The sequence below is a fragment of the Anabas testudineus genome, chromosome 22 (assembly GCF_900324465.2).
Source record: "Anabas testudineus chromosome 22, fAnaTes1.2, whole genome shotgun sequence".
Classification (NCBI taxonomy): domain Eukaryota; kingdom Metazoa; phylum Chordata; class Actinopteri; order Anabantiformes; family Anabantidae; genus Anabas; species Anabas testudineus.
The window spans coordinates 15,153,813-15,181,507 of record NC_046630.1 but is presented as its reverse complement, the minus strand read 5'-3'; the positions used below and the strand labels follow the sequence as shown (position 1 = coordinate 15,181,507).

At 38.4% G+C, this 27,695-nt stretch overlaps 1 protein-coding gene across 1 annotated transcript in view; it reads left to right on the top strand.

Annotated features, from left to right (window-relative positions):
• il11ra (interleukin 11 receptor, alpha) overlaps positions 1-27,695 on the top strand; it is a 40,704-nt gene that overhangs the window by 8,946 nt on the left and 4,063 nt on the right. The window contains exons 2-11 of the mRNA XM_026339868.1: positions 18,468-18,564; positions 22,024-22,090; positions 22,419-22,585; positions 23,303-23,417; positions 23,757-23,920; positions 24,606-24,769; positions 25,129-25,273; positions 25,533-25,622; positions 27,102-27,204; positions 27,361-27,440. Coding sequence (XP_026195653.1) covers positions 18,468-18,564; positions 22,024-22,090; positions 22,419-22,585; positions 23,303-23,417; positions 23,757-23,920; positions 24,606-24,769; positions 25,129-25,273; positions 25,533-25,622; positions 27,102-27,204; positions 27,361-27,439 — 1,191 coding nt within the window. The 3' untranslated portion in view covers position 27,440. The remainder of the gene's footprint in view (positions 1-18,467; positions 18,565-22,023; positions 22,091-22,418; positions 22,586-23,302; positions 23,418-23,756; positions 23,921-24,605; positions 24,770-25,128; positions 25,274-25,532; positions 25,623-27,101; positions 27,205-27,360; positions 27,441-27,695) is intronic.

Genomic DNA, 27,695 nt, shown 5'->3' with positions numbered 1-27,695 from the left:
TGAATATAGCCTACATATTTTATATATTGTACTATTTGTGTAATACTGTAGATTTTATATTAACTTATAAGGATGTTTTATATAGGTCCTTTTTAAAAAAGTGTGAGTTTCAGAAAAGTCATCCTGTACATTAATGTACATACTCAAGATTGAACTACTTTTTTTATTGCTTAGTGTTAGATGTTATTTTAAACATGGTCTAGATTAAATACTTTTGTTTGTCTTTATATTCTGAAAGTAAAGTGAACATGTGCTGTTAATGTTTTAGTGTCTTTATTAGCCTTTGCCACAATACAGTTAAACAAATCGTCTAAATGGTGAACCAGCTTTTATCTACACAACAATACTGTAGTTGTTCTTGTTGGTCACAACAATCTCTACATTTTAGGGAGAACTAAAAGAACATACTGTATTCTTAATCTGTTAAAATATGCCTTACTTTTTTACGGCTGGAAAACAAACTGTAGTTCTAAGTTAGCATACTGTTGCTCACCTTTGTTTACAGTGACTGTACTGCATGATGTAATACATGAACATAAATAATGGATCAAATCTCATAATAATGTTTGGAGACACATGCCTGTGTATCCTGTATGAGATAAGCATATTTGCCGAGCGTATGGACCCTGTTTACTTAATGATTTTTAAACAGAGGGAGATCCCAGAGTCAACATTAGGCTCATGTGTTAGAGAACATTACAGTAGGAGACAATAAAGGGAAAAAGTGATTCTTACTTTGACCTTGTGTGTGTCGCTAATTGTGCACGTCTCATTTAATTTCACATTGACAGTCATGGAGTTAATCAAGTGCCTTTAACTAGTGAGATCATGTAGGGCTTTTTCTGGTTTGACAGATTCTCGTCACTCCCTCTTCCTTTGATCTTAGTCGAACTCTTGTATCACTTAAGAGACGCACATGCAGACACGTACAACACTGTGTCTTAAAATCAACAAACTTTGAAACCAAATCATGGCGGTGCACTGTAAATCAGTCTCCTATCTGCCCTGCTATCTCAGACTAACTGGTTGGACAGTCGACTGTTTGTGAGCCAGCTCTGTGCAACAGAGCCACACAGTCTGATGAGGACTTTATCATTATATGTCTCTCGCTTAATTGCAAAAAACGGACGAAAAAAACAAAACAAAAACCATGTTAGTTGCATCCTGCTTCCGGCAAATAAGTTAGACGGTAATGAGGCAGCTTTTTTCCGTTGCAGAGGCCATTCTGTCAATTAAAGTCCAACCCACTTAGCCGCCTGTACTAGTTCATAAAGAATACGTTTTCTTTACTGCCTGGTTTTCTCACAGTGGAGATGGGCTCCACCTTTACCTGACATATATAGGGTCTGTCTGCCACGATTCAATAGTCCTACTGTAGATCCAACAGCATACACTGACGCTCCACTCTGAGTGAGTTTGAGTCTGCTTGGCATAAAAACCAAACCACCAAAAGTGTTTATGCACTTTTTTTGCAAAATATGTTTTTAATGGTGGTTTAGAGTTGATGTTCAGAAGGATATGTGGTAGCCCACCAGTGCTAGCCTGGTTTGCACAGGTTTGTGTCTGAGTTGCTGAATCGTTTTTTGATCACATCCAGGCGTTGATTGAGTTAATCTGGCTGTGACCAAGCGGGTCTGCCTGTGCTGTGAAGAATACATTATATGTTTTGTTACAGGATTTCTCTTTTTTCTTCTCTCTTTGTCCTGCCACTTTTCCTCCTGCTCTTTTTTCTTCCATTTACCTTTCTTTTCTCCCCCTCTTTCTCTCTTTCCTCCTCCCCTCTTTTTTTCATTTTTGATTCCACTTTTCTTGCTCTCCCTTCTTTTTTCTCGCAATTCCAATCCCATTGCTCAATGAGCAGTGAGTTAACCCTAACCTTTCCTGACGGAATATGATTTTGATTTCAGCGAAACACTTGAATAAATCATGTCCCTGTGTTGAAATGATGCAAGGCTGTCATGCACTTTTTATTTATACCATTGAATAAATGAAAACCTGTCACATACCCCCCCTTAAGAGGGAGTAATCCATTGGATTTCTTGTGTTTTTATTAGAAATGTTTGTCTATGTTTCCATTTTTCCATTTGGTTTTGATTTGCATCCTTAGGCGCCAAGTGCTCATTAGTTTGGTTTGTTTTTATGTTTATTTTTTTTGTCTCTGTGAGGGGTGTGGAAGCTCATTGCTTCTGGTACCTTTCCAACTCCTCCATCAGTGTGCACTCTGTAGTTGTTCAGTATCCATTATGAATACGCCAAATGCATTAAATGCATTGCTTCCTGTTACCTGTTAAATTTTAATTTAATGATTTTAAGAAATCATTGTACACTTAATCAGTGTAGTGTTAAATGTTTGTAAGTAGCAGCACAAGAGGCAGCAACTCTGTGTGTGTCTTTCTTTATTCTTTGTGTATTCTAGCAGCATTTTTCAGCAGTCAGGTAATAGTAATAAATAAAGTATGGCTTTCTTGATTTTTATGTTCTGATAGGAATGTTTTTTTATTTGGTTTGGTGTGTGCTGTGACGGGAAATTAACGTGCTGTTTCACTCTGCCCTTGTGTAAACTTGAACAACCCTTGAGGCACATTAAACACAGTTGAGTTCACCCTGTCTGTCTGTCCTATCTTTGTTTCACGATCTTGTTGACTTTTGGTTTATATCTCTTCTTTTTTCAGTCTTTCTTTTAATCTTTCATTCTCTTTTACCCCTTCTACGTCTCATTCTGTTACCTACTAAACTCTCTACCTCTCTTTCCAACATGTTAGGACAATCAGTCAGCCCGTCTGTAGTAATGGGGAAAGCATGGAGTTCCCAGCAGAGTGACTCATCTCTCTTGCGAACAGGGGTCGTGTGTGTGTGTGTGTGTAGGACGGTCAAAGCGTGTGTGGGTGGATAGTGGGTGGGTGAGTTTTCTATGTTCTGTATAAGTGTGTGCTTCCTAACATGTTTGTGTAATTTGGGTGTATGTTTTTCACATGTTTTTTCTTCCTGTTGGACAAGTGGTGAAGATCTGTTGGGAAAAGCCAAACGCACATGAAATTGTGCACAAGCATTCCCAACCAATACAGTGTCATGAGAAAATAAACCTTCTTCTTTACATATAGGCTCAGTAGAGTCCAAAAGTATAAGACCATGACCATACATGAGGATTTAGAAAAAAAAAATCCAAAGTGATTTAAAATGAAAAAGAAATATTTAGGCTTCTGGACTACGTCTAGGTCAGCAAATACAAAATAATACTTGTAGCTTTGACCATGTTAATGCGTATATATCATCGTTATAAATAACATTTTTTGTTTTTTTATTGTTTTTGTTTATATTTCACATGTGTCTCAAGTTTCCAGCAGAACATTGCTCATTCCATAGCACTGTGATGGTGGGAAACAAGGCAGTGTAATGATAATAATAGTATACCATAAAGTAATAATAGAAATATATTATTTCCATGCAGCCAGCTGTCCACCTCCTTTCTATTATCGCTCTTCATTGGCTAAGGTTAGGGCTTCACGATCCTCACACGTGAAACAGCAGCACTAGTTGAAGCCTGCAAATGTTAGAAACTATTTAACTGGATAGCTAAATCACAGTGGTTGGTCTGTTCAGCATTCACATTTCAGGGAGCAAACATTTATAGTTAAAGAATTAACATTAATGTGCACTTGCATGAGTAAACGACACTGACCAGCAGCTATGATTGGATGTCTGTTGTCACTGTTTTTGTGCATAAATGACGGAGCACGATAGAGAGTAGAGCCGGTAGTAGTTCTGTGTGCAGCTCTATTGGTGAAACAATATTTAACACATTTTAAAAATTAAAAATATATATATATTATGTGGCACTGAATATTGATTATTGTGAATGTGTGGGAAACACTCGATTTTTCAAAGATATGCTATACTCTGTGGTTTCGTCATTTTGTGAAGAATTAATCCTGCAGGAGGAGGATGAGAGCTCTCACAGTTTTGAATTACTTGAAGACTAAAGAAGACCAATGGCTGCTGACAGTCATGAACCTCCCTCTAGTTACCTGACCTCAACCTCAGTGAATCGCTATTGGAGCACTTGAAGACTGAAAAAGTCAAGCGTTCACAGGCAGCTCCTTGGAACTCTGTCAGATCATGCCGGTATAACATGGGTCATCGAGTTTTGCACATACTTGTGGAGTCCATTCCAGCTCAAGTGTATGCTGTCATTAAATCAAAAGGGAGGCATATCAAAAACTGGAATATTCTCAAATTCATATACAGTTACAGCTATGATTAAACTTTTTATACACATAAATGAGTAGGTAAGTAATGTGGTATTACATTACTTCTATTTTGCAGTGTTTTTTACTTTACTGTTCAGTTCATTAGACTGTCACCAGTACTATCAGACTTCCCAGACACCATTTGATTTGATTTGTCCTATTGTATTGAGACAGTGTGGACAAATGACAATATTTCTAAAGTACAGCCAATCTTGTATATCATATTTTGTGTATATTCATGCTCAAGTTTGTTTCTCAGCATTGCATTAAACAGCAATCTTCAGCTATCTGCTTCATGTCTTTATAATTGCTCCCAGCAGTAGCATGGCGCCAGTCAAATGGACATGGACGCGCATTTGCACATACACACACAGAAATACACCAACTCACAGCTCACACAGCAGATCATCAGAGCAGTGTGGCAAAGCAGAACTGGGCAGAGTTTGTTGGCTAGTCAACCTGCTGGCTTATTGACTTGGACAGAGTTTGTTATAGCTATCATCAACAGCATATGAGGGCAAGTGTTTGTGTGTGTGTGTTCGTTCATGCATTTCATATAATAGTTTTTTCAGGCTTTGACGAGAGGCCAACAAATGACACACGGCTGATCTATCTACTATGGTTCGAATTAAGCTTTTTTTTTGGATAGCATAGAAAACAAATGCAGCTGCTTTGGTAATATATTCAAATTATTACCTCAAAATATTGAAAACTTCTTTATATATTTTTTTACAGTTACAAAATCTGTCTTTTCTATATTCTTCTCCCCATTTTTTGCTTTCTAGCTGCCTGTTCGGTGTTTCTCATTCTGTTTTTTGCCGAGGAATTGATCACATAGCAAAGATTCATGTGTCTGTGTATGTGCCTGTGGCTGTGCCTGTCTGTGTGTACGGCCTTGTTGGATAATACAGAGCAGATGTGGGTGGGTAGGTGGGTGTATATTTAAAGAGCTTGTCATTGGCTCATACAGAGTAGCTGTTTGCTGGGCCATCATATTCCTCTGGCTACTAGCAGTACTAACTGTACTGGTTCATTTCATATACTGAAGTAGTATAAATTAGGCTGAATATAGGAACATACAAGAACATGTTCAGAACACATTCAGTCACACAGTCTCTGTGTGATTTGTCACAGCTTGATGTCAAGATTCATTGACAGATGTTTAGGTCCGTATTCACATGACTGGGAGTCTTAACTTGGACTCTATCTCTATGGAATTTTCCAGACCACAGTTAAAGTGCTGTGGTTTACGGTAATGTTCTGGTACTGCCAGCTGACTCCAGTTGAACATAGTCCAAACAGTTAAACATAGTCAAACACATTGAGAGGTGAGATCACATCTACAGTTCATTTTGTCTATGGAAAACTTTCCTAAATCACCTTTTTGTTCTTGGTTCATTTAGGTCGGTTTAGGCTTACAGAGCCTGTAAACACAAGTCACCAGAACTTTTCTGTATCTGTTTTGGTTAACAATCTGCCTTCTAACTAACTGCACCCCAGTCTTTTTGAGGAGCGCTGTTTGCTGTAAGTCAAATTATGCTTGTCAAATTAGTCTCAGTAGTATAGCAACCATCGCTTGTTTGATGAATACCAATGACAAACCAGAGCTAAAAGAGCCACACATATCATTTACATCTGGTGTTTAGAAGCATTATGGTTTCCTAGGAAATTATAGCAACAAGGGAGGGAACTGTATTATTTAAATATGGGGACAATGGTGCATTGGAAGGCATTCGTGGTGCCTCACTTAGTTTTTACATATATGCCATGCCATAAATATTTCTATTATAAAATAAATAGGAGAAGTAGCAGGAAGCAAAGCTTCTTTCTCACCCCTGGACAGCTGGCCAATCACAGCTAGCTGGTTGTGAATTCTAGTTGGACAAAGCCACCCTAGTTCAACATTAGGAAGCTGGAGGAGGTTTCTGAAACCATTAGATCACCTTCAACACGTACTCCTGATTGCACCACAAATCTCAGGGAGATGTTACACACTATCATATTAACATAGCTAATTTCAGGGATGCAAATGCTTTCCATTTAGAATAGCAGGCTGGCTCTACAGAATTTTGCATTTGTGTGTTTGGTATTAGGAATTTTTGAGGTGCTGTACAAATCACTGACATGTCACAGTGTTCAAGCGGTGTCTCACTTTCAAACTTCAACCTGAGAACTGTGGTTCTTCTTGAACTATGCATTTTGTGTACTGTTATACCCTGTAAAGAAGGTTTGCCATGGCTCTTGTTGGCAACCAAGGAGGTTTCGTAGGACAACATCTGCTTGGCCACTCTGTTTGTGGTCCTGAAGGAGTGCTTGAGAGCCACTAAGATGGAACAAAATGTCTTGGCTTATATAAGTGATTTTTAAATGCAGACTCTATGAAGCTGGTTACTAAGCAAAAGAGAAGTAGTACTCTCTGGAAAGAAATAAATACCCCCTCTTTAGGTCACAGAAATAACATCAGTTCTGGAGGTCAAACCTTGTTCTGTAATCTGTGGAAGATTCCTGATCTCCTCTACTCTGCATGAAAAACCTAAAACTAAATCACAGTTTACATATGGCCCTTTAGCTAAGTGGTACAGTTGATTTTTGAGAATAAACAGTATGCACCTCAGCAAATGTTCCAATTGGTGCAACTCCAATAGATGACTTGAGAAGGAAGTTCAGAGTTTGTGACCCTGACCTTGCTTGGTGTAGTTGACATGTGTCATCCAAATTGTTGTTGTTGGTGCAGTTTGAGGTAAAAATGTGAAATATCCAAAACAATGCTTTGACAGTGTGTTTCTTAGGCCACTGAACTGCTTGCTATTTGCTCAGGAATTAACTACAGAGCCTGTGGTTAGTAGTGTGACTTTGCCAGTTCCAGATCTTCCCTTTTCTCCTTTTCACTACCACCAAGGTTCTGTATACAAGAGACAGAGGACTCAAATCCTGGCTGTGGTTTGCTCTAACACATGGTGATGTTTACTGTGACACGGTGAGCCAACATAGTGTTTTTTTTAAACACCTGGTAAGGTTGCCTTTCTGTGGTTGGGGGTCATGCAGTTGCCATCTAATATACTTAGCCATCTAATGTACTTTTTGTTCTCTTATTTCTGCATAACAAAATGTCAAGTTATGGATAACTATTTAACTCTGCAGAATTTAATAAGTCACCACTTGCACATTTCCCATAGAGGAAAGAGGAACTGCCACAGAAATGTGTCTGACACTGGAGCAACAGGCTTGGCTGGAAATATCCAACATCAGCTAAACTTTTGAGGGTCAGCAGTTAATAATAGCCAATCGGATTTCCATACTTAGTGGTTTTGCTGCCAAAACAGTGGCCTTCCAGATGGACTTGGATAAGAAGTAGATTTTCTTCAACTTTTGTTTAAAATATTATTGAAATAATTGTTGATGACCATAATAAAGTTTAGTAGTTTCTAGGTAGTAATGAACTATCTTCTACTCTATAAAATGCTAGAAAGTAGTGAAACATTTCCCGAAAAATGTGGGTAAAGCATAGGACGTGTGCAAATTTCTGTGCAGATACACGTATTTTATTTTATTTTTTTTACTTCAGCCTTTACCCCATTTTGCATTTCAGCGCGTGTTTGTTTATATGTAGGCTTGGCTTCACTATTACAAACTTGTGTGCTAGTTGAATTGTGGTCTCCATTCAACTGTTTGTGTGTGTGTGTGTGTGTGTGTGTTTGCGTGTGTGTGTGAATAGCTGGCATATGGTAGCCATCTTGCCCTGGCGGCAAAGCTGGAGGAAATTCCATCGTTGTAGAGCTGAGGCCAAGATACTGCCACTACAAACACACACACACACACATACATACACACACATCAGTTGAGAAGGAAGTTTAGACACACACACACACATTGGTCTTTCTATAGTTGTGAGGATATTTACTGACCTTTTCTTAGCCCCTGACTTAAACATTAACCATCACTAAGTAGTAGTGAACTAAGTAGTAGCTCTACCCTTAACCCTAAAACAAAGTTTTAACCCTCAAACACCCCTTTGAAGTTTAGAAGTTTGAAGTTGAGCCCAAAGGTCCTCACAATGATGATTTTAATCTTAGATTTGTCCACACAATGATCAAAGACTTATATATATATATATATACGCACACACACTTGCACGCAGCGCAGAACATGTTTGTGATACTGGTGCCAAACTTCCATATAAACTAATGTTGTTAGTTTTGAAAGCACTAAGTAAATTCTTCTTTTATTAACGGGCCAAAAGCTATTTTGCACTTTTTCATTGCTTAACATATAATTGCTTTAATAATATTCTCACTCACTCACGCGGCCTTAATCTGTGGATTGGCTGGGTGCTATCTCTATACACACATGGCAGCCATTACTCCTTGTGTGTTTAGGTTTGGGCAAAAGTTGAAAGTAAACCTAGCAGCTTGGCTGCTCGATGGTACTATCAAGGTGTAGTTCCTGTAGGGTCCATTTTGTTGTCTTCAGTGTTACCTGTGCCTTGAAGTATTTATATAATCTTAAATGTCATCTACTTATCATATTATGTATGTTTGTGTATGCATTTACTCACATCACATCAGAGCAGCCAGTGTACCTGCTCTGTGAGTTTCACTAAGCACCTACTTTCTGTCATAACTATATGAGCCAACATGCTTAATTTTGTCAGTTCAAGCAGACTTGTATGAAATGCTTGGTATGTTTGATTTACAACGTGCAGAGCCTTCAGTGAATCATAGGAGAAGCAGGTGATTTCTTCTTTTTTTTAAGCCTTGCAAGTTTTGGCACCTCAAGACCAGACTATTAAACAGCGTAAATCAAAGCCCTGTGAGAGTGTTCAACATTTTCTGTATGTCTGCCATCTTTCTTTCTCACTCTACTGTCCAGAATTTGTCTCCTCCTTAGCACGCCAGACATTTCCAGTATTACTTTGGCTACCTTGGTAACAGATTTCCTTTGCTTATCACCTGTTCTTATCCTCCTCGGCAACACAACCTCTCATCTTTTCTCCTCCACTGTCCTCATCACTTAGGACCTGTCCACATTTGATGATTTTAATTTTAAAGCCTGACTAAACAATAATTTCTAATATGAACATTCATCTTTCATTCTGTATCTCTCAGTTATCCCTATCTTCTGTGGGTTTCTTTCTTTTTGATTTAGACTCTCATTAGCCGTTGCTGGGATCTCTCTTGGATCAGCCTCTGTGAATTTTATATCATCTGACACTGCATGTGACACCTTGACTAACCAAAGAATTTAGAAAAATACTAAAACATGGTGGTAGTCATACTCATACTATCATCTGACCAACCATTAGCACAAAGTGTTTATTATTTTCAGTATCATTGGGGAAACAAGGTGAGACAGAAAGAGAAATCTAGTGATCTGAACAATGAGATCTGAGTGAAAGAAAGCAGATGCTGAGAGGCAAAGAAAATGGTGCTATTTTCAGCGACATCATCTATGATGTATAATAAGATTTTCATAAGCAAATAAAAAAGTAGCAAATCTTCACCTTGATTTTATGTTCTCTCACAAATATATATTTGTACATGTTATCAGTGTGGAAATGCAGATAAAACGCATATCACCACAAGTTTAACTGTGTGTGTGTCTGTGTTTAATCTTTAAAATAAAATTACACGAATTAAAATTTTCTAATGTCACAGCAAAAACAGTGGCTTATCTAGAGACGGAAAAGTACATAAGGAAGAGTAGTAAGAATGTGATAAAGAAAAGAGTTTTGTGCCTCTGAATCAATATCTCCAAAGAGTTTCCTTTCAAACAAGAGCAGGATCAATGAAGAGGGTTATAGAGAAGTCATTATGGACACAAATATACACTTGTCATCACTTGTTCTACTTGCTTAGACCCACACACTGACGAACACACACACAGACACACACCCACCCAGAGGAAACCACAAAGACAACAAATGATGAACACACACATTTAAACACGACTGACCATATATTGGTAATAAAATACACGTATGGAGAAAAGAGCATATGTGCACAGTGAACTGTGGAACTTCACATATGGGAACACAACAGAAACACACATATGTCAGTCAGCAGTGTTGTTATCGCCTGGAAAGGTCACGGGTGTGCGGTGGTTGCCATAGTGACATGAGCAAACACCAGAGCCATTGTAGTCTGCCCACACCGTCGTGGCTTGATCGCAATGCGTTGTTGGTTTAGTGTTGTACATGCACATACACACACACACACACACACACACACACACACACACCTGCACTTGCTTTGCACAGATTCATATTAATAATAATGACATACTTTATTGACCCCATTGGGGAAATTGTGGTTGGACAGCTGACCAGACATTACATATTGGCACTACCTTAGGGTTTCTGTGTCTTGTCCAAGGACACCTCAACAAGTAGCCAGGAGGAAGTGGAACTCAAACTACTAACCCTTGGGGTTCATGGATCACCAACTCCACCAACTGAGCTACTGCCACTCTCACCCTGTCACCATTTCCTTGTCCCAGTCTTGTGCACACAGGTACACACAATAGCACACACAAACGCACTAATGACTAAAATGTGCAGGCAGTAGGCTGAACATCAGTCTTTGTTAATCTTTAATTTATGACATAAATTCTAGTGACCTGTCCTCATGAACAGGACATCCTGTAATAATTTGTTATGTCACGGCAAAAGAGTGAGTGTGTGTGCGTGTACACAAAAAGAAGATTGTGTTAAAGAGACTAACCTGACAAAACACACTGCAATCTGAATACTATGTTTGTGTATACATTTATTCACATAATGTTGTGCATTTTCTACTATTTTAATGTCTGCATGTCTGCCCATTTGTTCAGTTTACCCAGTACTTAATCTCTTTCTTCATCTCATACTTTGTCTGTCTTTCTTTTTTTTCTTTGTGTCTTCCTCCAGTCTCAGTGTCTTACTTATTCTCCTGTGAAGCTGACTGAATGTGCAGTGGCATGCCGGAGTGTGTGTGACTCACCATGCCGGATTGCACAGCCATAGAGAGGACTGGTTAAAAGAGAGCCTTTTTAGAATGAGTTAGTCATCCTCACTGTGTTCACACCTCTTTATACTATGAAGTCCTGTTTATCATCAATTTGAAATCCCTCCTCGTTCCTTCTTTTTTTCTTATTTTAAAGTTCCTTGTCCTTTTTTCCTTTCCTCAGCACTGTTTCCGACTTTGATATCATTGTATCTAGACTTGGATGGAATGTTTTTCAGCCAGGAATTTTTGCATGTTCTGCAATTATTTTTAATCACTGTGGCTGTGGTTCTCGCAGAGATTTGCGAGGTCTATAAAGAGAGGAGCAGTTTTCTTTAAAAGAGCAAACTGTGTATTTTGGGGATTTGGGACTTGTCTGTTGTTTTGCATCTCTGTCAATATGGGAATACAGTGCTTACATTATGGGTGCATCCTGGTGACAATAGCCATGGCTACATTCCCATGTCTATTCTGGTTCTTGCTGGAAGAGTTACAGTAGAAAGGTGACTGGTGGGGGTGAGTCACAGAATAGGCTCGCAAGTAGACATAGACTGTCTCACACAACCTATGGGAAGAAAAAGTTCTGAAACTGGAGAAGGTCCTTCATATACTTCTTCTTGGCAGTTATAACAGAGTTATGAGTGACATGTTGGCTATTTTGCAGTGTTATTTTTCAGTAGTAAGAATAAGAATTTTGTTCACAACAATCACACAGCTAACTTGGTACCTTTGGGTCATAATAGGCCACCACTGACTTGTTTAAACTGGATTTAAGTGTTTTTTCACATTTAGCTTCAGAAAGACTCTCCCTCCAGCTGCTGAGGGAAAGTGGTTTGTGGTATTATCAGGCTTTCACAGATCCCAGTAGTTTCTAGTGTAGCTTCCAGAGGTAGTTTTGGTATTCCTTGAGTGAGCTCAGCTGTGCCTTTAATGTTTGTACTGAACTGTCGACTAGTGTGTGTTGGTCCTGCTTTTGAAAGACAGGACAGATGGGTCAGATAAGTTTGAGTGTCATTATATTATAGAGTGTAGAAGTTAAAGCATTTGTATACTAGAATACTGGTTTAGTAGAATTTCACTTGGGGAAAATTAGTTGAATTTACATGGCTTCATTTTAAGGGATGTGAGGCTTTTCCTGTTTCCTCTCTTTGTGATTTTTGGCTAAAACAAATATAGGTTTACAGAACTCCAGCACAGTAGACCTTTAGTAGTAGTTTCTGGGGGGATCAGATAAAACTAAAACATCAGAGATAAAAGGAAGGCTTTCTGTTATTATTTCCCATTATTTTTTGTCATGTCTGAAGCCTTCCATCTGTTTCCACCCAATGAATAGACCAAGAAAGTAGAAATCTGCTGTGTCAACATTTAAACCTGCAATTTGTATATTTGTAAATTTTACCACAAAACCTAACCAAATAAAGGGTAAAGAAAACTATATGAATGAAATGATAGAATACCATATCTAACCCAAGATAATGTGTTTGGCTTTTTCTTTGAAGAAAAATGGTTTGGAAAAGAATAAGCTGCTTTGATGCTTCTTTGACACGACTGTCTGCCAATAATAGCTAACACTCAGGTATGAGCAGGAACTTGTTTCTCAGGGCCAAAAAGACAGATTTGCACTATGTTCTGAGGGGAAAGCATTGTTTCCAAGTGTTAGGGGAGGATAATTAGAAACCTTTGTCCAAATATGTTTACTGGACCTTGTGCTGTCTGGCAGTAGACATGGAAAATAAAGCGTGCCTGTGCAGAAAAACACAGGCAGGCAGGGAGGAAGAAAACAGCCATCTAAACATGACGAGGGGGAAGTAGAGATAAGGGAAGGCAAATGGGAATTGATAGAAAAGAGAAATGACATGGGAGTGATGGAAAAGGTACTGGGAGGAACAAGGAAATGCAGCATGCATTTTCTGATCTCTAGTTACTTAGGAGAGAAGCAGCAAAGGGGAAAAGGCAAGCCATTATAAAGGGTGACATAAATATGTTTACTGAACCTTGAACATTTCAACATTAGCAGGATGGAAAACAGCCAGGGACTAGATGTAGAGTAGAGGATGTGAAAAAAAACAAAACAAAAAAAACATGTCAAGGTCTAAAAAAGTAGGAGACAAACGCTGAAAGTGGTGGACAAGGGGTGAAAATGTCCCTGGGATTTACCATCAGGATAGATTTTGCAGACAAGCATCAATCTTTCCTTCTACGTATTTAAATCACTCAACAAATATTTACTGCTTTTTCAATTAAGGAATGTCTACAGGCAAAAAAAATTTTTTTTTCCTTAGTTGAAAACACAGAGGCATGTTAACACCTTTTTTCTATTCCACTATGTTTACGAATATGTATGCTATGTTTCTTTTGAGTATCAATTACATAGTATGTGTTTGCTTTAAAGATGGCCCAGAACAGATTGTAGCCTGCTCAACAGCTGCTAGGGTGCTGCAGTACATTGCACTGACAATGGAATCATAGAAAAATCAAAAACATCTGAGAAACTACGAAGCGCTTTCATGCGGCTATATCCACTTTTTCATCCCTATATATGCACGTCTCCACGGTACAGATAAATATAGCATGGTATCATATGGAATTTAGTGATGTGAAATGGTGTTTATTTACTTTAACCATGAGTTAAAGTCATTGATACAGTTCTTCTTTAGTGCAAAATACAATGTGTCACATGTCCTGCGTTTATAACCCTACTGAAGCATGATATATTGTCCAGTGCTGTAAAGATTGGAGCTGACTAGTCTACCAGCTGGTTGCAGGTACAGAATGTACTGAATGGAAAGAGGCTTTTGAGGGAGGGAAGGGTTGGACAGAAAAAAAAAGAATGCAAGCAAGCGAAGGACACAAGAGTCGGTGAGTTTTCAATTTGCTGAGTGCTCTTTGGGGAGTTAGAGTGCCACAGTGGTGAATGTAACACTGGCATGCTACTTCATAAGACACCAGTGGAGATGGAAATAGACTTTGTCTGAAAACCTTGACTCTGTGAGCTGCTGGGATTGCACATTTTTCTTTTTTTTTTGGCAGATACACAACTTGAACTTAACTGGAAAAGGTGATGAAATCCACTATTCACTGGTTTTTCTGTATCTGGTGATTTGTTACATGTGTGTTTATATTACTAAAGTAAGATTTGAGAGCCTGGCAAAGGTGAGTGAGATTGTCCAATGGTGTGGTGATATATAAGTCATCAGTGCTTAAGTTGTCACTAGGATTTTTTTAGTGGGGTCAAACTTCTCAACCCTCAGATAAGTGTGGGAAGCAGTGTAAAACATGGCTGAACAAATTAAAGTAAGACATTCAGCAATTCAGCTTTTGCATTCCGAAACCAGCCTTCAATATGAGATTAAATACGAGGGGCAGGTGTTTCGATGCTTGCCACCTGCCACAGGTGTGTGTTGCCCTGCACCATACACACATGATCAGGGACTGATGAGCAAATGTTTTTGGCCTTCTCATGTTTCCCATTTCTCTTTTGTTTGAAAGCGTCACAAGCGTTTTACTGAAGCCAAAAGTCATCATCCTGTTTGACTTACACAACTGTCACATAATCATCCATATTATCTCACTCATTACATTGTTAATCTGAATCTAAAATTGCCACTCATTGTCAAGATTGTTTGGATGTTGGCAGCCTCGCAGCACTTGGATGAGCCAAACATAACACTTTGTTCTCCCGATGAAATGTTGATTATATTTATTTTATGGCTTAAACAAACAGATGATCTGTTTGGCAGGGACACCTCATGCTTGCAGAGACGCCAAGAATCAGAGGTTACAGGTTTCATCTCACTAACAAACACGGTGGAAGCTTTAAAGTGGCTGTGAGCAAATCCAGTTTATTTGTGTAGCCTATTATTACACACGCCACGGCGAAAGAAGTAATCTGTGTTGTAGTGCTTTAGAAATCTGCATTCGGTAGACAGGGTAACATATAAGTTTAATTGCATTGAGACCTTTTCTGCAAAACTTCCACCAGTAAAATGCAGAATTTTCAAACTTGAGCAGACAATTATCAAGAATGCACAAGCTACAGTATTTAAAAACGTTCAAGTTAAAGAAGAATTCTCTCTCCCTGTATATACAACAGTACAAAAAATATTTTCAGACTAAGTGAAATGGAATCAATGAAAGCATCATGTGGGCTTCCCTTGCTGAGTGTGTTGTTGTAGGTTTTGTATAAAACATTTAAAACTTTCCCTACAATTGGAGGGAATGAATTCACGCAACACTCAATTTGTTTTCCTACACTGCTCTCTCAGTGTTTATCTTATGTGTTAATGTTTTGTTTGTTATAAGAATCCAGACTGCAGTCACTTATTCTCAGCCTTCTAACTTTATCACTCACCCTCCATTTTACTCTTCATGAAGCAACACTTTGACATTGAAAGAAATCCAGTTTTTTGTACAAATGAAAGCAGCGGGCTCTTAGTGCTTTGTGCTGACTTTGTCGTACTATTAGTCAGCACAATGCTGGTTCAATGCTGTAGAAACAGCATTGAACCCTTTAAAAGATGAAGTAGGATGATGAATAGTCTCATAGAAATATGAAGTTTATACAGCCTGATAAAACATAATTTTAATTGAAAAACGCATTCCCTTTTCAACTTTTCAGCCTTTATTCAGCTCTGCCGTCACATTTTTACTTTTAATCAGCAAAGGGTATCACAGTGATACAATATACACTTGTTCATGTTTTTTTTTTTTCTGTGCTTTTGAACCTTCAATGATAGCATAGTCCTTGCACTATTTTTCCATCTTTCTCAGAATTTCTTGTTTTCATTTCTTACATATTTATCTAGCTTTCTGTTATCTCCAGTTCACATGTGGTTGTCATCACCTCAGTCACACATCATCTTACAGTTTAACTGAGCCTGTGTCTTGATTTGCGGTCCATGTTGGGGTACTTTTGTGTTTTCTGGATTATATATATATATATTCATTTTGAGATATGCATATATATATATATATATATATATATATATATATATATATATATATATATATATATATATATATATATATTGAGATGTTGTTTTTTGGGATCTGCTGGAGCCACTGGGGGAGTTACAGCCCCCAGTGTTCCTGTCACCACTTGTGCCACTTGTGCCTTCACCTTCCACTTTTCCAGCTCTTCTTTTAGCCCTTGGTACTTCTCGAATATATATATATATATATATACACACATATAGACTGCTTATGCTTTTAAACTAATTAAACTGCTGTGTAACAGTTTGCCACTGCACAATAGTGTATGCACAGTTTGTGATCCTATAATCTGTGCCATTCCTACGCTCCTAACGGCCAAGCAAGCCTGACACTCAAATAGCATTTCTCACCCTTCCAGTTGCAAATGATTTTGAGATATATCTTAAGTCAGTCCAGGGCAGGGCTTTGATGTACTGCAAGTTTCTCTTTTTTCCATTTTTGTATTGACTGTTTTCGATAACTGGCAATAACTGGGCACAGTTATTGCCAGGGATCTTTCAATTTCTATCACTGTGTAATGATTACAGCTTCAGTAATATCTTGTTTTGAATAGGAACTGCATTAAAACTATAGAAACCACCCTTATGGGGCCTTTAAACTCCCTCTCCCAATGAAATTGAAAGTGATGGAATGTATCTCACATGCAGGTCTATAAAGAGGAGTGGCACCAGAGATAAGTGTGTTAGGCACCAGACGTGTGACTTTGAGCTTAGTAGCACACAACACACATACCACAGCCAGTCTTTGAGTCCTTATCACATTGACAGAGCCTCTTTAGTTGCTCTTTTTCTCCCACACACACTAGCACACACAAGTTTCCAATGTCAGGAGTCGACCTGGCCTGTATACGGCACATGTTATGAGCTTTAATCTGATTAGTCTAAGGGGACATTAATGGATTTAAGACACATGCATATATACACGCACTGTTTCAGCTGCAGCTGCCTGTTGAGAATTTCCCCTGAGGATAAAAATATCATCAGCATCATATTCCATTTATAACTCCATGACCCTGTTCACAAGAGAAAGATAATGTATTTAATACAGTTGTTATTTTATTTTTATTTTTTTAATACCACAATACACAGATTATTCCCTCTTACCAGTCCAGGTGTTAGAAAAAATCCAACATGTTTGCATCAGATCATATCATTTCAACTCAAACTTGTTTGTATAGAGCAGTATCATTGAAACGCAGGGCAGCAGGTGGTGTAGACCGCTGCTGTAAGTCAATACAAAAAGCCACAGACTTTGAACCACAACCTACATTAACTTTATGGCTAATGTCGTCTTCTTCCGTACAAACAAAGACACATCTCATCCCGCTAGACAATCCGATGAGGAAACATTAGCAAGATAATTAGCTAGACAACTTTATCACTTTAAACTTGAAATGAACATAACATAGTAAATTAGCATCTTCGAGAACATTGCGTTTAGTGCTAATTAGCCTTATATAGCTAAACTGATAGCAGTAGCTATAACTGTAGACAGCATAGCTAAAGATAAGTGTAGCTTGTAGCTTGTATCCTATAGCTTGATTTTATTAAACTGAATGAAAACAAAACGAGAAAGATGGAAAGTCTGTTCCATATATAATGCATATAAACAAATACATTTGAAAATCTACTCTGCTGGCCTCTGCCTTTTTACACATCTTGGTTAGATTATATAGGATTTGATTTACAGCACATAGCTGGAACATGGATCTGTTCTCCAGCACAAGTGGAGCTAAATGTTTACTTTTCCCAGAACCCCTGGTAAAAGTAAAGCCAGTGGAACTGAAAAGTAATTTCCAACATATTTTCCCATAGTTTTTTTTTTTTTTTTATTATTTTATTTTCTTTTATGGGAAATGTGTTTTTAATTTTCAGAGGGATTTGCACTAACAATACCACTAGTGAGAGATTGTCTTTACATCTTTGTCTTTGCTCTACAAGGATAGGAAAGGCAAGTTAAGTTTGATTTGTGAAGTATTTACCTGCAACATGCTGTTACCAGGCAATTTTTACATTGTTATGAAGTTGCTACTGTGAGGAAATTGACCAAAGAAATTAGAAATTTTGTCTGTTTCCGAAACATTTTCTTCATACAATTTACGTGTACAAAATGGACTCAAAATGACAATAATGCTTCTGATGTTGTTGTTGTTACTATTAATGCTTGCTGCCAAGACTTGTAGGCTTTAAAATAACTCCTAATCATTATGCCTCCTCCTTCCCCCCCCTCTCTCCCTTTGCCTTTGTAGATGCCAGGCTTTTTGTCGGGTCCTGTGTGTCTGACAGTCGTCTGTTTTTTATCTTGGTCGCTGCGTTCCAGTTGTGCTCAGATTTTGGCCGACGAAGGTAACACACACACACACACACACACACACACACACACACACACACACACACACACACACACACACACTATGCATGTACACTGCACTGTTGCATTTTTACAAGAATGTGTTGTATTTACCATACAAACCCACACACACACACACACACACACTCTGTTAAGGGTCAGCTTGTTTTGAATTATTTTGGGTGTTCTTGACTCATCTTGACCCAAACTACTCAAAGGACCTAGGGCTTATGCAAAAGACAGGAAGAATAAAAGGACAAATAAATCCAAAATATGAAATAGAAAGTGGCCACAGTACAGTGCCATAAAACACTGACACCTTTTCCAAGCAAAACTTTCCTCACAGAAGGTTTGTTATTGAAACTTATCATTGTTCATTTTCATGGTTCTCTGTCCAAGTTTGGAAGTAGAAATTCATTTTTTCTGTTAGCTGAAATGAAACTCATTCTTTGGATTTGCACTCCAGCAAACAAAACGTCTATTGTTGGAGCAGTTCTTTTTACCCCCGACTGCACTTCAGGGAACTGTATGGTATTGTGAAATCTTACTTTCTTTTATACAGAGGCTACTCCTCCTCATGTATTTCTGTCCCTACCTCTTTTTAGTTTATCTTTTAAATAAATTAATTGGTCCAACAATAAGAACACTCATCTTCAGCCTTCACAGTTTTCATAGTTATCCCTCTCTGTTCATTTTATAGCAGCTGTAGAGCAGCAGCTTTTTTCATTGTTTGTAAAGTACTAAGTTTCATCCAGCTTGCAATTTCTGTATCCACCCTGCCATCTGATTTCGGAGTCAGGAGAAACTTACACCCTTCGTGTGCACATTAGTGTGTGTGTGTGTGTGTGTGTGCGCGTGTGTGTGTGTGTTTGCGTGAGTGAATTAATCTTTAGTCAAATACATGTTTATGCATGCATGTGCATGTGGTTTTTTGTATGTGTGCATGTGTGTGCATGTGTCTGGGCCCTCTTGCCAGAGGGAGAATCAGATATGAGTGGAACGCTGCGGGTTTGGGGAATAATGTACTTCACTGCCAATAAAACATGAATACACACATTCAGGCCAGCCAACTCTGCATCTCACCCCAAGGCCCCAGGTAACACACACGCATGCACACGCGCACACACACACACAGCAACAGAGAGAATGGTGTGTGTGTGTGTTTGTATGTGTGTGTGTGTCTATATTTGGTGGTTTAAGGGGAAAAAGATTAAAACTGGTGAGAGAGGCATGGAAAAGTAGGACTGAGATAATGTGAAAGGATTGACAAAGGCACAAATAATAAGAAAAGAGACGGTTTTCTTAGTATAACTTCATAATTACTTAATTAAGTTAATTTATTTTTAGAACTTTGACCAGGTGTAGTTGCCTGGTTGTATGGTTATGTTTTTTTGTCTACAGTAATTGGAGGCTGAATGTTATACACACACACACACACACATATATATATATATGTGTGTGTGTGTGTGTGTGTGTGTGTATATACACACTTAAATGCAATATGAAAACAATTTTGAAATTACATTTTTGTGAAAGGCTGGCTCCTGTGTTTTACTTGTAAAAAGTGAAGTGTTTCTTACTTTAATGATGGCTCTAACTGAACTTAATTGAGTAAATTTAGTAAGTCAGTGGAACAACAACATTCTTTGTGTGAGGTCTATGTTGCTAGTCATAAAGGACCAGTGTCAACATTTTGTGCATAGACCGAGTGGAGCAAGTAATTGCCTCACATCAGTTGGTGGTGAGAGTTTTAAGAATCTCTCAGGTAAACGATTTGGAAAGTGATGATAATGAGAGGTTTTAGAAAAAAAATAAATAAAAAAATCTGCTTAAGATACATACATTATAAAGTGTCCCGGTAGTATCTTCCTTAACTCTGTGTCAACCAGAAATACATACCAGTACTTAAATTTAGAAAATATTGAAATAGTAAAACATAAGTGATTGCACAATAGACAAAAGATATACATACTCGTATAGATACCAGCTGTCTTGGTAGCACACTTTTGTTAATGTGTGATATTTTGTTACATACACACCACAACAGAATCTAGATGCTTTGATCCGCTTATTTCTTTCAGAAAAGTCTCAGCGGGCTTCATTGTCTTTCTCTTTATTTGTATTTGTCTCAAAAATGCAACAGAAAATCACAGTAGAGAATGTCACTGCTCTGTTTCTCCAGCTGTTTCATTTTGTGTACCCACAAAAAAAAAAAAAAAACAGGACGAAAGGCCAGAAAAGTTAACTTTAGGTGTCAGTGAAAATGAAGTTTTGAAATGGCTCTCAGAAAAGCCTAAAATTAAATTTAAGATAAATTTAGTTCCCTGAAGGGCACGTGATGTTACTATAACAGGAAAAACGAATATAAATATACAAAATACAGCAAATAGTAACATCCTTTACATCCTCCACCTGCCTGGTGCCCTGAAGCCTTACTGGTCTCAAAATGTAAACATGAAATTGTACAAACAAAATATTTGAGTTATCCTTTGTGATACCACTTTAGTACCTGTCAAATTTGAGGCACAGAGGGAAGAATATCCTGAGGCCAGCAGGGAGTGTGCATGCCTGAGTGATTAATGACGATGTGTGCGCTGCAGACTAGCAACCAAAGTGATGTTTTTTTCCACTCCAGGTCTAGTGGTAAATGCCAGCTTTCATATTGCGGAGCCAAACTACACATACACGCACACACTCTCACATACTGCAGAAAGAGTATTAACTTTGCAAATCACTACAGTCACCACAAATATTTGCTCAGGTATACACTACACTTAGTATTCCTTCAAGTCGACATGACCCTTGCAGATGTTCATAGCTAGTTATTGATAATAATGGTTGTTTTATTAAAAAAAAGCTTCTCCAAACCCTGATTTTTTACTAACTGTTAGCCATTTTGCCTTCAGTGGATACACATCAACTGATGCTGTGATTAAACATAGTGATTCCATGGTGAAATAGGAATGTGGATAGCTTTGTCTAACATTAAAGGCCACATGCTTCCAAATCCACATTGGAAATCAAGACAACCAACAGAATTGCAGCTCAAGGCTGTGCAAATGAGCAGATGTGGATTTTGATTCTCAATTGGATTGGCAGCACTAACCATAGGTCCAAAATGTTTAACTGCTTCTCAGTCTGTTATTAAAGGTCTGTATTTGCTGATACAGAGTAATTTTAATTTAATAGTGCTAATAATAACATTAAGTAAAAATAAAACAGCAGGAGCAGCTTTATACTCTGTGCTAAAGTCTCCTCAGCCTGGTGTCCACTGGATTCGTAACCTTGTATGGTTATGTTATTGTGGTACTGCTGACTCTACTGTAGATGGTGCATCTTAAATCACATTAATACAGACAACACGGACACACAGTGTGTCAGATACAGCAGAGCACAGATACTGTAAGCCAGACAACAGTGTGCTTTAATATTTTATGTGCCGTCTGTGTTTACAGTGTCAGACGTGCAGTATGGGCGCCTGGGGTCAAATGTGACACTGGCATGCGGGAAGTCAAAAATCAGGTAAGGAAAGAAAACTGTGACAAAAATGTTACAAACATATTTTTCTACATTTCAGCTTTAATGACCATCTGACAATCACCATTTGTGAATGTTTTCAGGGTAGATTGTAGTAACAGTGACTTACATAGTAAATCAAATTTGAAATAAATCAAAGTTGTAACATGGATGTTTCAGTGTTTGATAGCTTTGGTTTTGTTCTTAAAAGGTAAAGTTGTAATTTGGGTGTTTGACAGACCATACGATTTAAAGGTTACCTCCTTCTTAAGTTAATAATGTGTATTAAGTCCTAAGAAGTTTAGTAACTGATGTCCAACTTGTTCCTGACCAGAATACCTGTGGTGTGGCGTCTCAACCAAAGCTCAGCATTGCCATGGCACAAAGTGACATCAGATGGAGCCTTACTTCTGCTGAACGTCAGCCACTCAGCACAGGGAAACTACAGCTGCTATGACAGCGACGGGTTCCTCCTCCATGTCGTCAAACTGATGCTAGGGCGTAAGTGCCTTTGTGACTTGTTCCGGCTCACAGGGCCTAATCTAGAAGTTATTAAACTTCCACACACTAACACATGTGTTGTATTGTCCAGTATTTTGCTGTGGGACTGCAGCTTAGAAATTTACTCTTTGCAGCACAAGCAGGACTCCTCCCCCATGCTTTAACCCCCATATTATGAAACAGCAACCCAGCCAAGTCTCAGCCCAGTCCCACAGTTCAGTTAAGACTTTTACAGAAGAAGGGAAGTTTCTGTTTTTCTCACTCCTACATTCTTTTCACCCTCTTGACTTTGTGTCAAGTTGTTGCTCTCTTTCATTTACTTTCCCTACAAGGTTTTTATGGATTACTTTGTATTGACTCTGTGGCTCTGTGGAAGACATTTTGTTATAATAGTGATGTGCTGAACAGCTCTACTGGTCCTCAGAGGAAACAGGGCTTATCGGTCATTCCATAGACAAAGCCCTCCACTTCCTGTAACTGTCTCAAACAGGAAGCGACTTCCACAGTGAGCTTCCTTTTTGTTGGGCAGAAAGATTTCCATGCTACTGGCCAAGCCTTTCTTAAAATATTTGAGTTCATGAAAGGGACACTAGGGCACACAGCTGTCTCAGACTGAAGGACAAGATAGAGACACTTTTGAAACATCTAACAGGGCCTTTAAAAAACTAACTCCATTTTTACCCCAACAATAAACTCAGTCTGGCTTCTGTGTCCCAGATCCCCCTGGGCTGCTGAGCATTTCCTGTCAAGTGCCCAACCACACACATGTTCGCTGCTCCTGGGTAGAATCTGTAAAGACCTTCCTGCCATCGATGTACAATGCCTCCTTCAGGTAAGAGCCTCTCACTGCATCTGAAACACTAACATTCAAGGTCACATTCAGAATGGGGTATGAGGATACTAAATATAGTGCATGTGCCAGAGAGTTACATTTTGAAGGTACATTGTGAGACTATCCTTCTCTGCTTCCTGTCTTCACTCTGCTGCTGCTCTAACATGACAAATGACACTTGGTGGAAAGTCCTCACCATAGAATATACTGCAACGTTTTCTGCCCTGTTGCCTTTGGATATTACTTGCTTATATTGTTTTGTCCAGTCCACACTTAAGTTGTCCGTATCAACAACTATAAAAAATGCAACACTTAAAACTACTTTGTCTTGTTTTCTAGGGGGAATGGTCAGGAGTGGACTCCATGCATCGTGGATGTCATCCACAGGCACTGTGATGTACATCAGCCGGCCTTCTGGCTGACCATCCATACCCTCAGAATCACTCAGACCAATGGCCTTAATTCTGAGACAACATTTGCCCAGTTTAGTTTACATAAGCTATGTAAGATTATGTTTGTTATTCTGTTATTCTGTTAAAAAAAAGAGCTGACAAATTGCTCAGGTTTTGACATGCTCAGATGTTTTTGTCATGTCCATGCTCTTTGGGTTCAGTTGTTTGTCTGATCCCTACTGTGCTTTTAAAATTGTTAATTGTCCATATGTTTATTGCATGCAGATTAAAGTATACAAACATGGGAGCTCATACATGCTGATGTACAGATAAAACAGGCTAGTGGGAAGGTTGGAGAAGTACTCCAAACTCTTACTTGAGTAAACATAACAATTTTACAATGTGAAAATACTCTGTTACAGGTAAAAGACTGGCATTGAAAAGTTTATTTGGTAAAGGTGAAACTATTTTCTGGGTGGTTAGTTAGACCTGAGTAAATGCACTTGATGATGTTGCTCACTGTTTTATTCAGACCCTTTAGTTCTGTTTGACACAGTGCTGTGAATATGCTTAAACGCATAAATGAAGACATAAAAGTCTGTCTAAAGAAAATAAATGGACTAGAAAATGAATGGATATGTCTTGCAACAACAAGGTGATACAGGCACCATTTGTCTTATAGATAAAAATGATCATCAGACGCTCTTTTTTTTGTGTGGACAGGTGTTTCAATTTGCTTTTGTGCATTCCATGGTTAAATCAGGTTTCCTTTCTATCTGTTTGCTTTTCTCTGCAGTGAAACCAGACCCTCCAGAGTCATTGTCGGTCCAGGAGATAGCAGGTTATCCTAAAAGGTTAAACGTGTCGTGGAATTTCCCCTCCTCCTGGCCGATTCACGATGCTTTCCCCCTAAAATTTCAGATCAGATACAAGCCACAGGGCTCTGTGTACTGGTCAGAGGTTAGTACACTGTCAAAGGTTTCACTTCATTAACTACAGTCTGAGTCAAATTGTATCAAACTGACTTACTGTATGTGGGATTGCATTATCCAAAAAATACAACTCTAGTTTCCCACATTTTACCGGAAACATAAACTAAACTTGTGTCTTTATTCACTTGACATCCTCTTTGCATGAAGGGGTCCCTCAGAACACACATGGATCCCAGAAAAAAAGAAATATATAAGTGATTTCCACAGAACTGTTTCCATAGTTGAACTTTATTTGTTCATGTAATGCCACATTAGTTTTATGTTTTATGTTCACAAGTACCTTTGTATGTGCTTATTCCCTATTCTGTGTGTTTCTCCTTTAAACAGATTTCCTCTGAGGTGAGTTCAGCAACAATATATGACGCTCTGGCCGGCCACCTTCACCAGGTACAAGTTCGAGCCCGGGATGAGGTGAACATTGACAGCCAGTGGAGTGAATGGAGTGCTTTGCTTCTAGCTCGGCCCTGGTCAGGTCAGGAAGACGTTTCACAAAATGCACATTTCTTATTTTTTGTCGTCATTGACAAATATTTTTAAATATATCTGTCTACTGTCATAGTCGATTTGTTTATAAAAGATTTTGGCAGCAAACACACAGTCCTGTATATCCAGGAAATATCACCAGTGATTAGCAGTAGTTTTTTTGGCCTTTCACAACAAATTATTCATTCTGTATATTTGTTGTTCCTCACTTGAATAAATGCCTAAATGTGTGTCTGTTTGTACCACAGCCTACACCACCCCTGACCCAGAAGAGGATCTCCCAAACAATGTTTTCCCCTTCAGCTCAAAGCCCGAGACTTTCACTACAAAACCACACAGTAAGCCTTTTGTAGTTTTAATAATAAGTGAATCGTCACTGTACAGGAACAACACCAATACTCCTTATATACTGTGTGTTTATGTTGGAGCTTAACAGTAGTAAATATACTAGGAATACAACTTCTGATACTTCTGTTACTGCTATTACTGCTACCAATACTTTGACTACCGGTACTTCTACTGGTGTAAAGTCTATTAATGTAGGTTAGTGCTTCAATATCCATTATCTCATTTGGAGGAGAGGTTTTTAACACAGTCATAACACCAAAGGTTGGATCCGTTCAAAAATAAGGTTGTTTCGTGTTGATTTAAAGCATGCCAGTACTTCCTCATTCATTGTTTGAGCCTCATAGCATTGATTTATGTGAATCATACTTCATCACACAGCAGGACAAGTATGTTTTTTTTTTTTGGCAGCAAAAAAAAAGAAGCTGCATCAGACATTAATGCAAAAGTAATCTCTAAAAAGGCATTATTTACTGTTATTATACTCTGAATAGAATATTGCAAGTGCCTTGTGCCTGGCTTCATCACCAAATTACATATAATTGCAGTAAATTGCACCTGCAGGATATTATGTTTTCTACAGTATGCATGCTGGATGAAAAGTTAAGTACATCCCAGCTCACATATACATGGGTAAAAACGGAAAACAAAAAACAAAAACAAAACGGGCAGCAATTGGAAGCCTGGCAATTTAAAATGTCCACATGAACAAGTATACACTGAACATGCTCACACGCACGCACTGTATGCTGTATACAAGGAGGTAAGTACATGGTTTTGGAAGTAGAGCGCTAAAAGTCACTGGTCTTCTGTGAAGCAGATGTCTTCTTCTCTATTTGTGTGTGTGCGTGTCTGTGGCTGCTGTCGTTGGCAGATGTGCTCATAAATCATCTTTTCAATTTTCTAAATATCAAATGTTTTTTGTGCATTTGATTGTGGTAATATGTGTGTCTGTGCTTTTGCTTTGTTTCACAGTTCAAAACGATGATTTTTTTTGTGTGTGTGTGTGTGTGTGTGTGTGTGTGTGTGTGAACGCAAGTTGTTTACTCCTCTCAGTATGATATATTCATGTTTGTGTGAAAGCTATAATGGCAGATTTAAAATTAACTTCTCACCAGAGACCAATTAAATCCAAGAACACACAGACACACACTTTGCTGTTTTTTGTTTCAGGCACACAGAAACATGAAAGTTTGTAAAACTGTCAAATACTCTGCATATTTTTACAGAATTTTACAGTGGAGCCACATCTGGTTCATTTTTTCTCCCCTAACTATATTTGTTTTAGTTTTTTCAACTTGTATTTTCTTTATTTCACCACATCTGTGTCTTCATGCATCACTGTGCATCTGTCTTCCATGTATGATTAAACTCTCCTTTCTGTTGCTTTATGTTTCTTTTTCTCCATAACTCCCACACTTATTGTTTTGTCGACCTCCCATGTTGTTTTTTTCCTCTCTCTTTCCATCCAGATGTCGTACCTGAGGATGAAGGTAATTTGGGTTTGGTGATTCTGCTGGTTTTGTTCTCCGTGGTCATCCTCACCACTGTTCTTTCCCTCATCTTTGTTGTGTGGTAAGACACACACACACACACACACACACATCCCACATCCGCAGGTTACAGCTATGTGGTCATTCTCTCTGTCTTTGAATGTTTTTTTTTTTTGTAAATATTTTAAATATTTTGTTGTGGTTTATGTGTGTTTGTGTTTTTTTTTTTTTTTTTCAGGGTGAGACAGAAGCAGCGTGACCATGTGACCAAACAGGAACTTGCCTCTATGGTCAAGATGAAGTCCATGCCAATCTAATGTGAGGAACACACATTTTCTGTCCTGATCCTTTCACGTTTTTCTCATCGCACATGTGTTATAAATATGCTGACTTGTTGGCCACATGTGGTTGATTGTGTTCACAGTTTAACATATTTGGCAGATAGTTTTAGGTCTCTGAATGCAGAACAGACTCTGCAGTAAAGCTAATTAAAATCCTAATGAAGTGACGCTTCTTTCACGTTTATGACTACCACAAAGTGCGCCCACATACATGGGAATGAAGCCAGTGAGA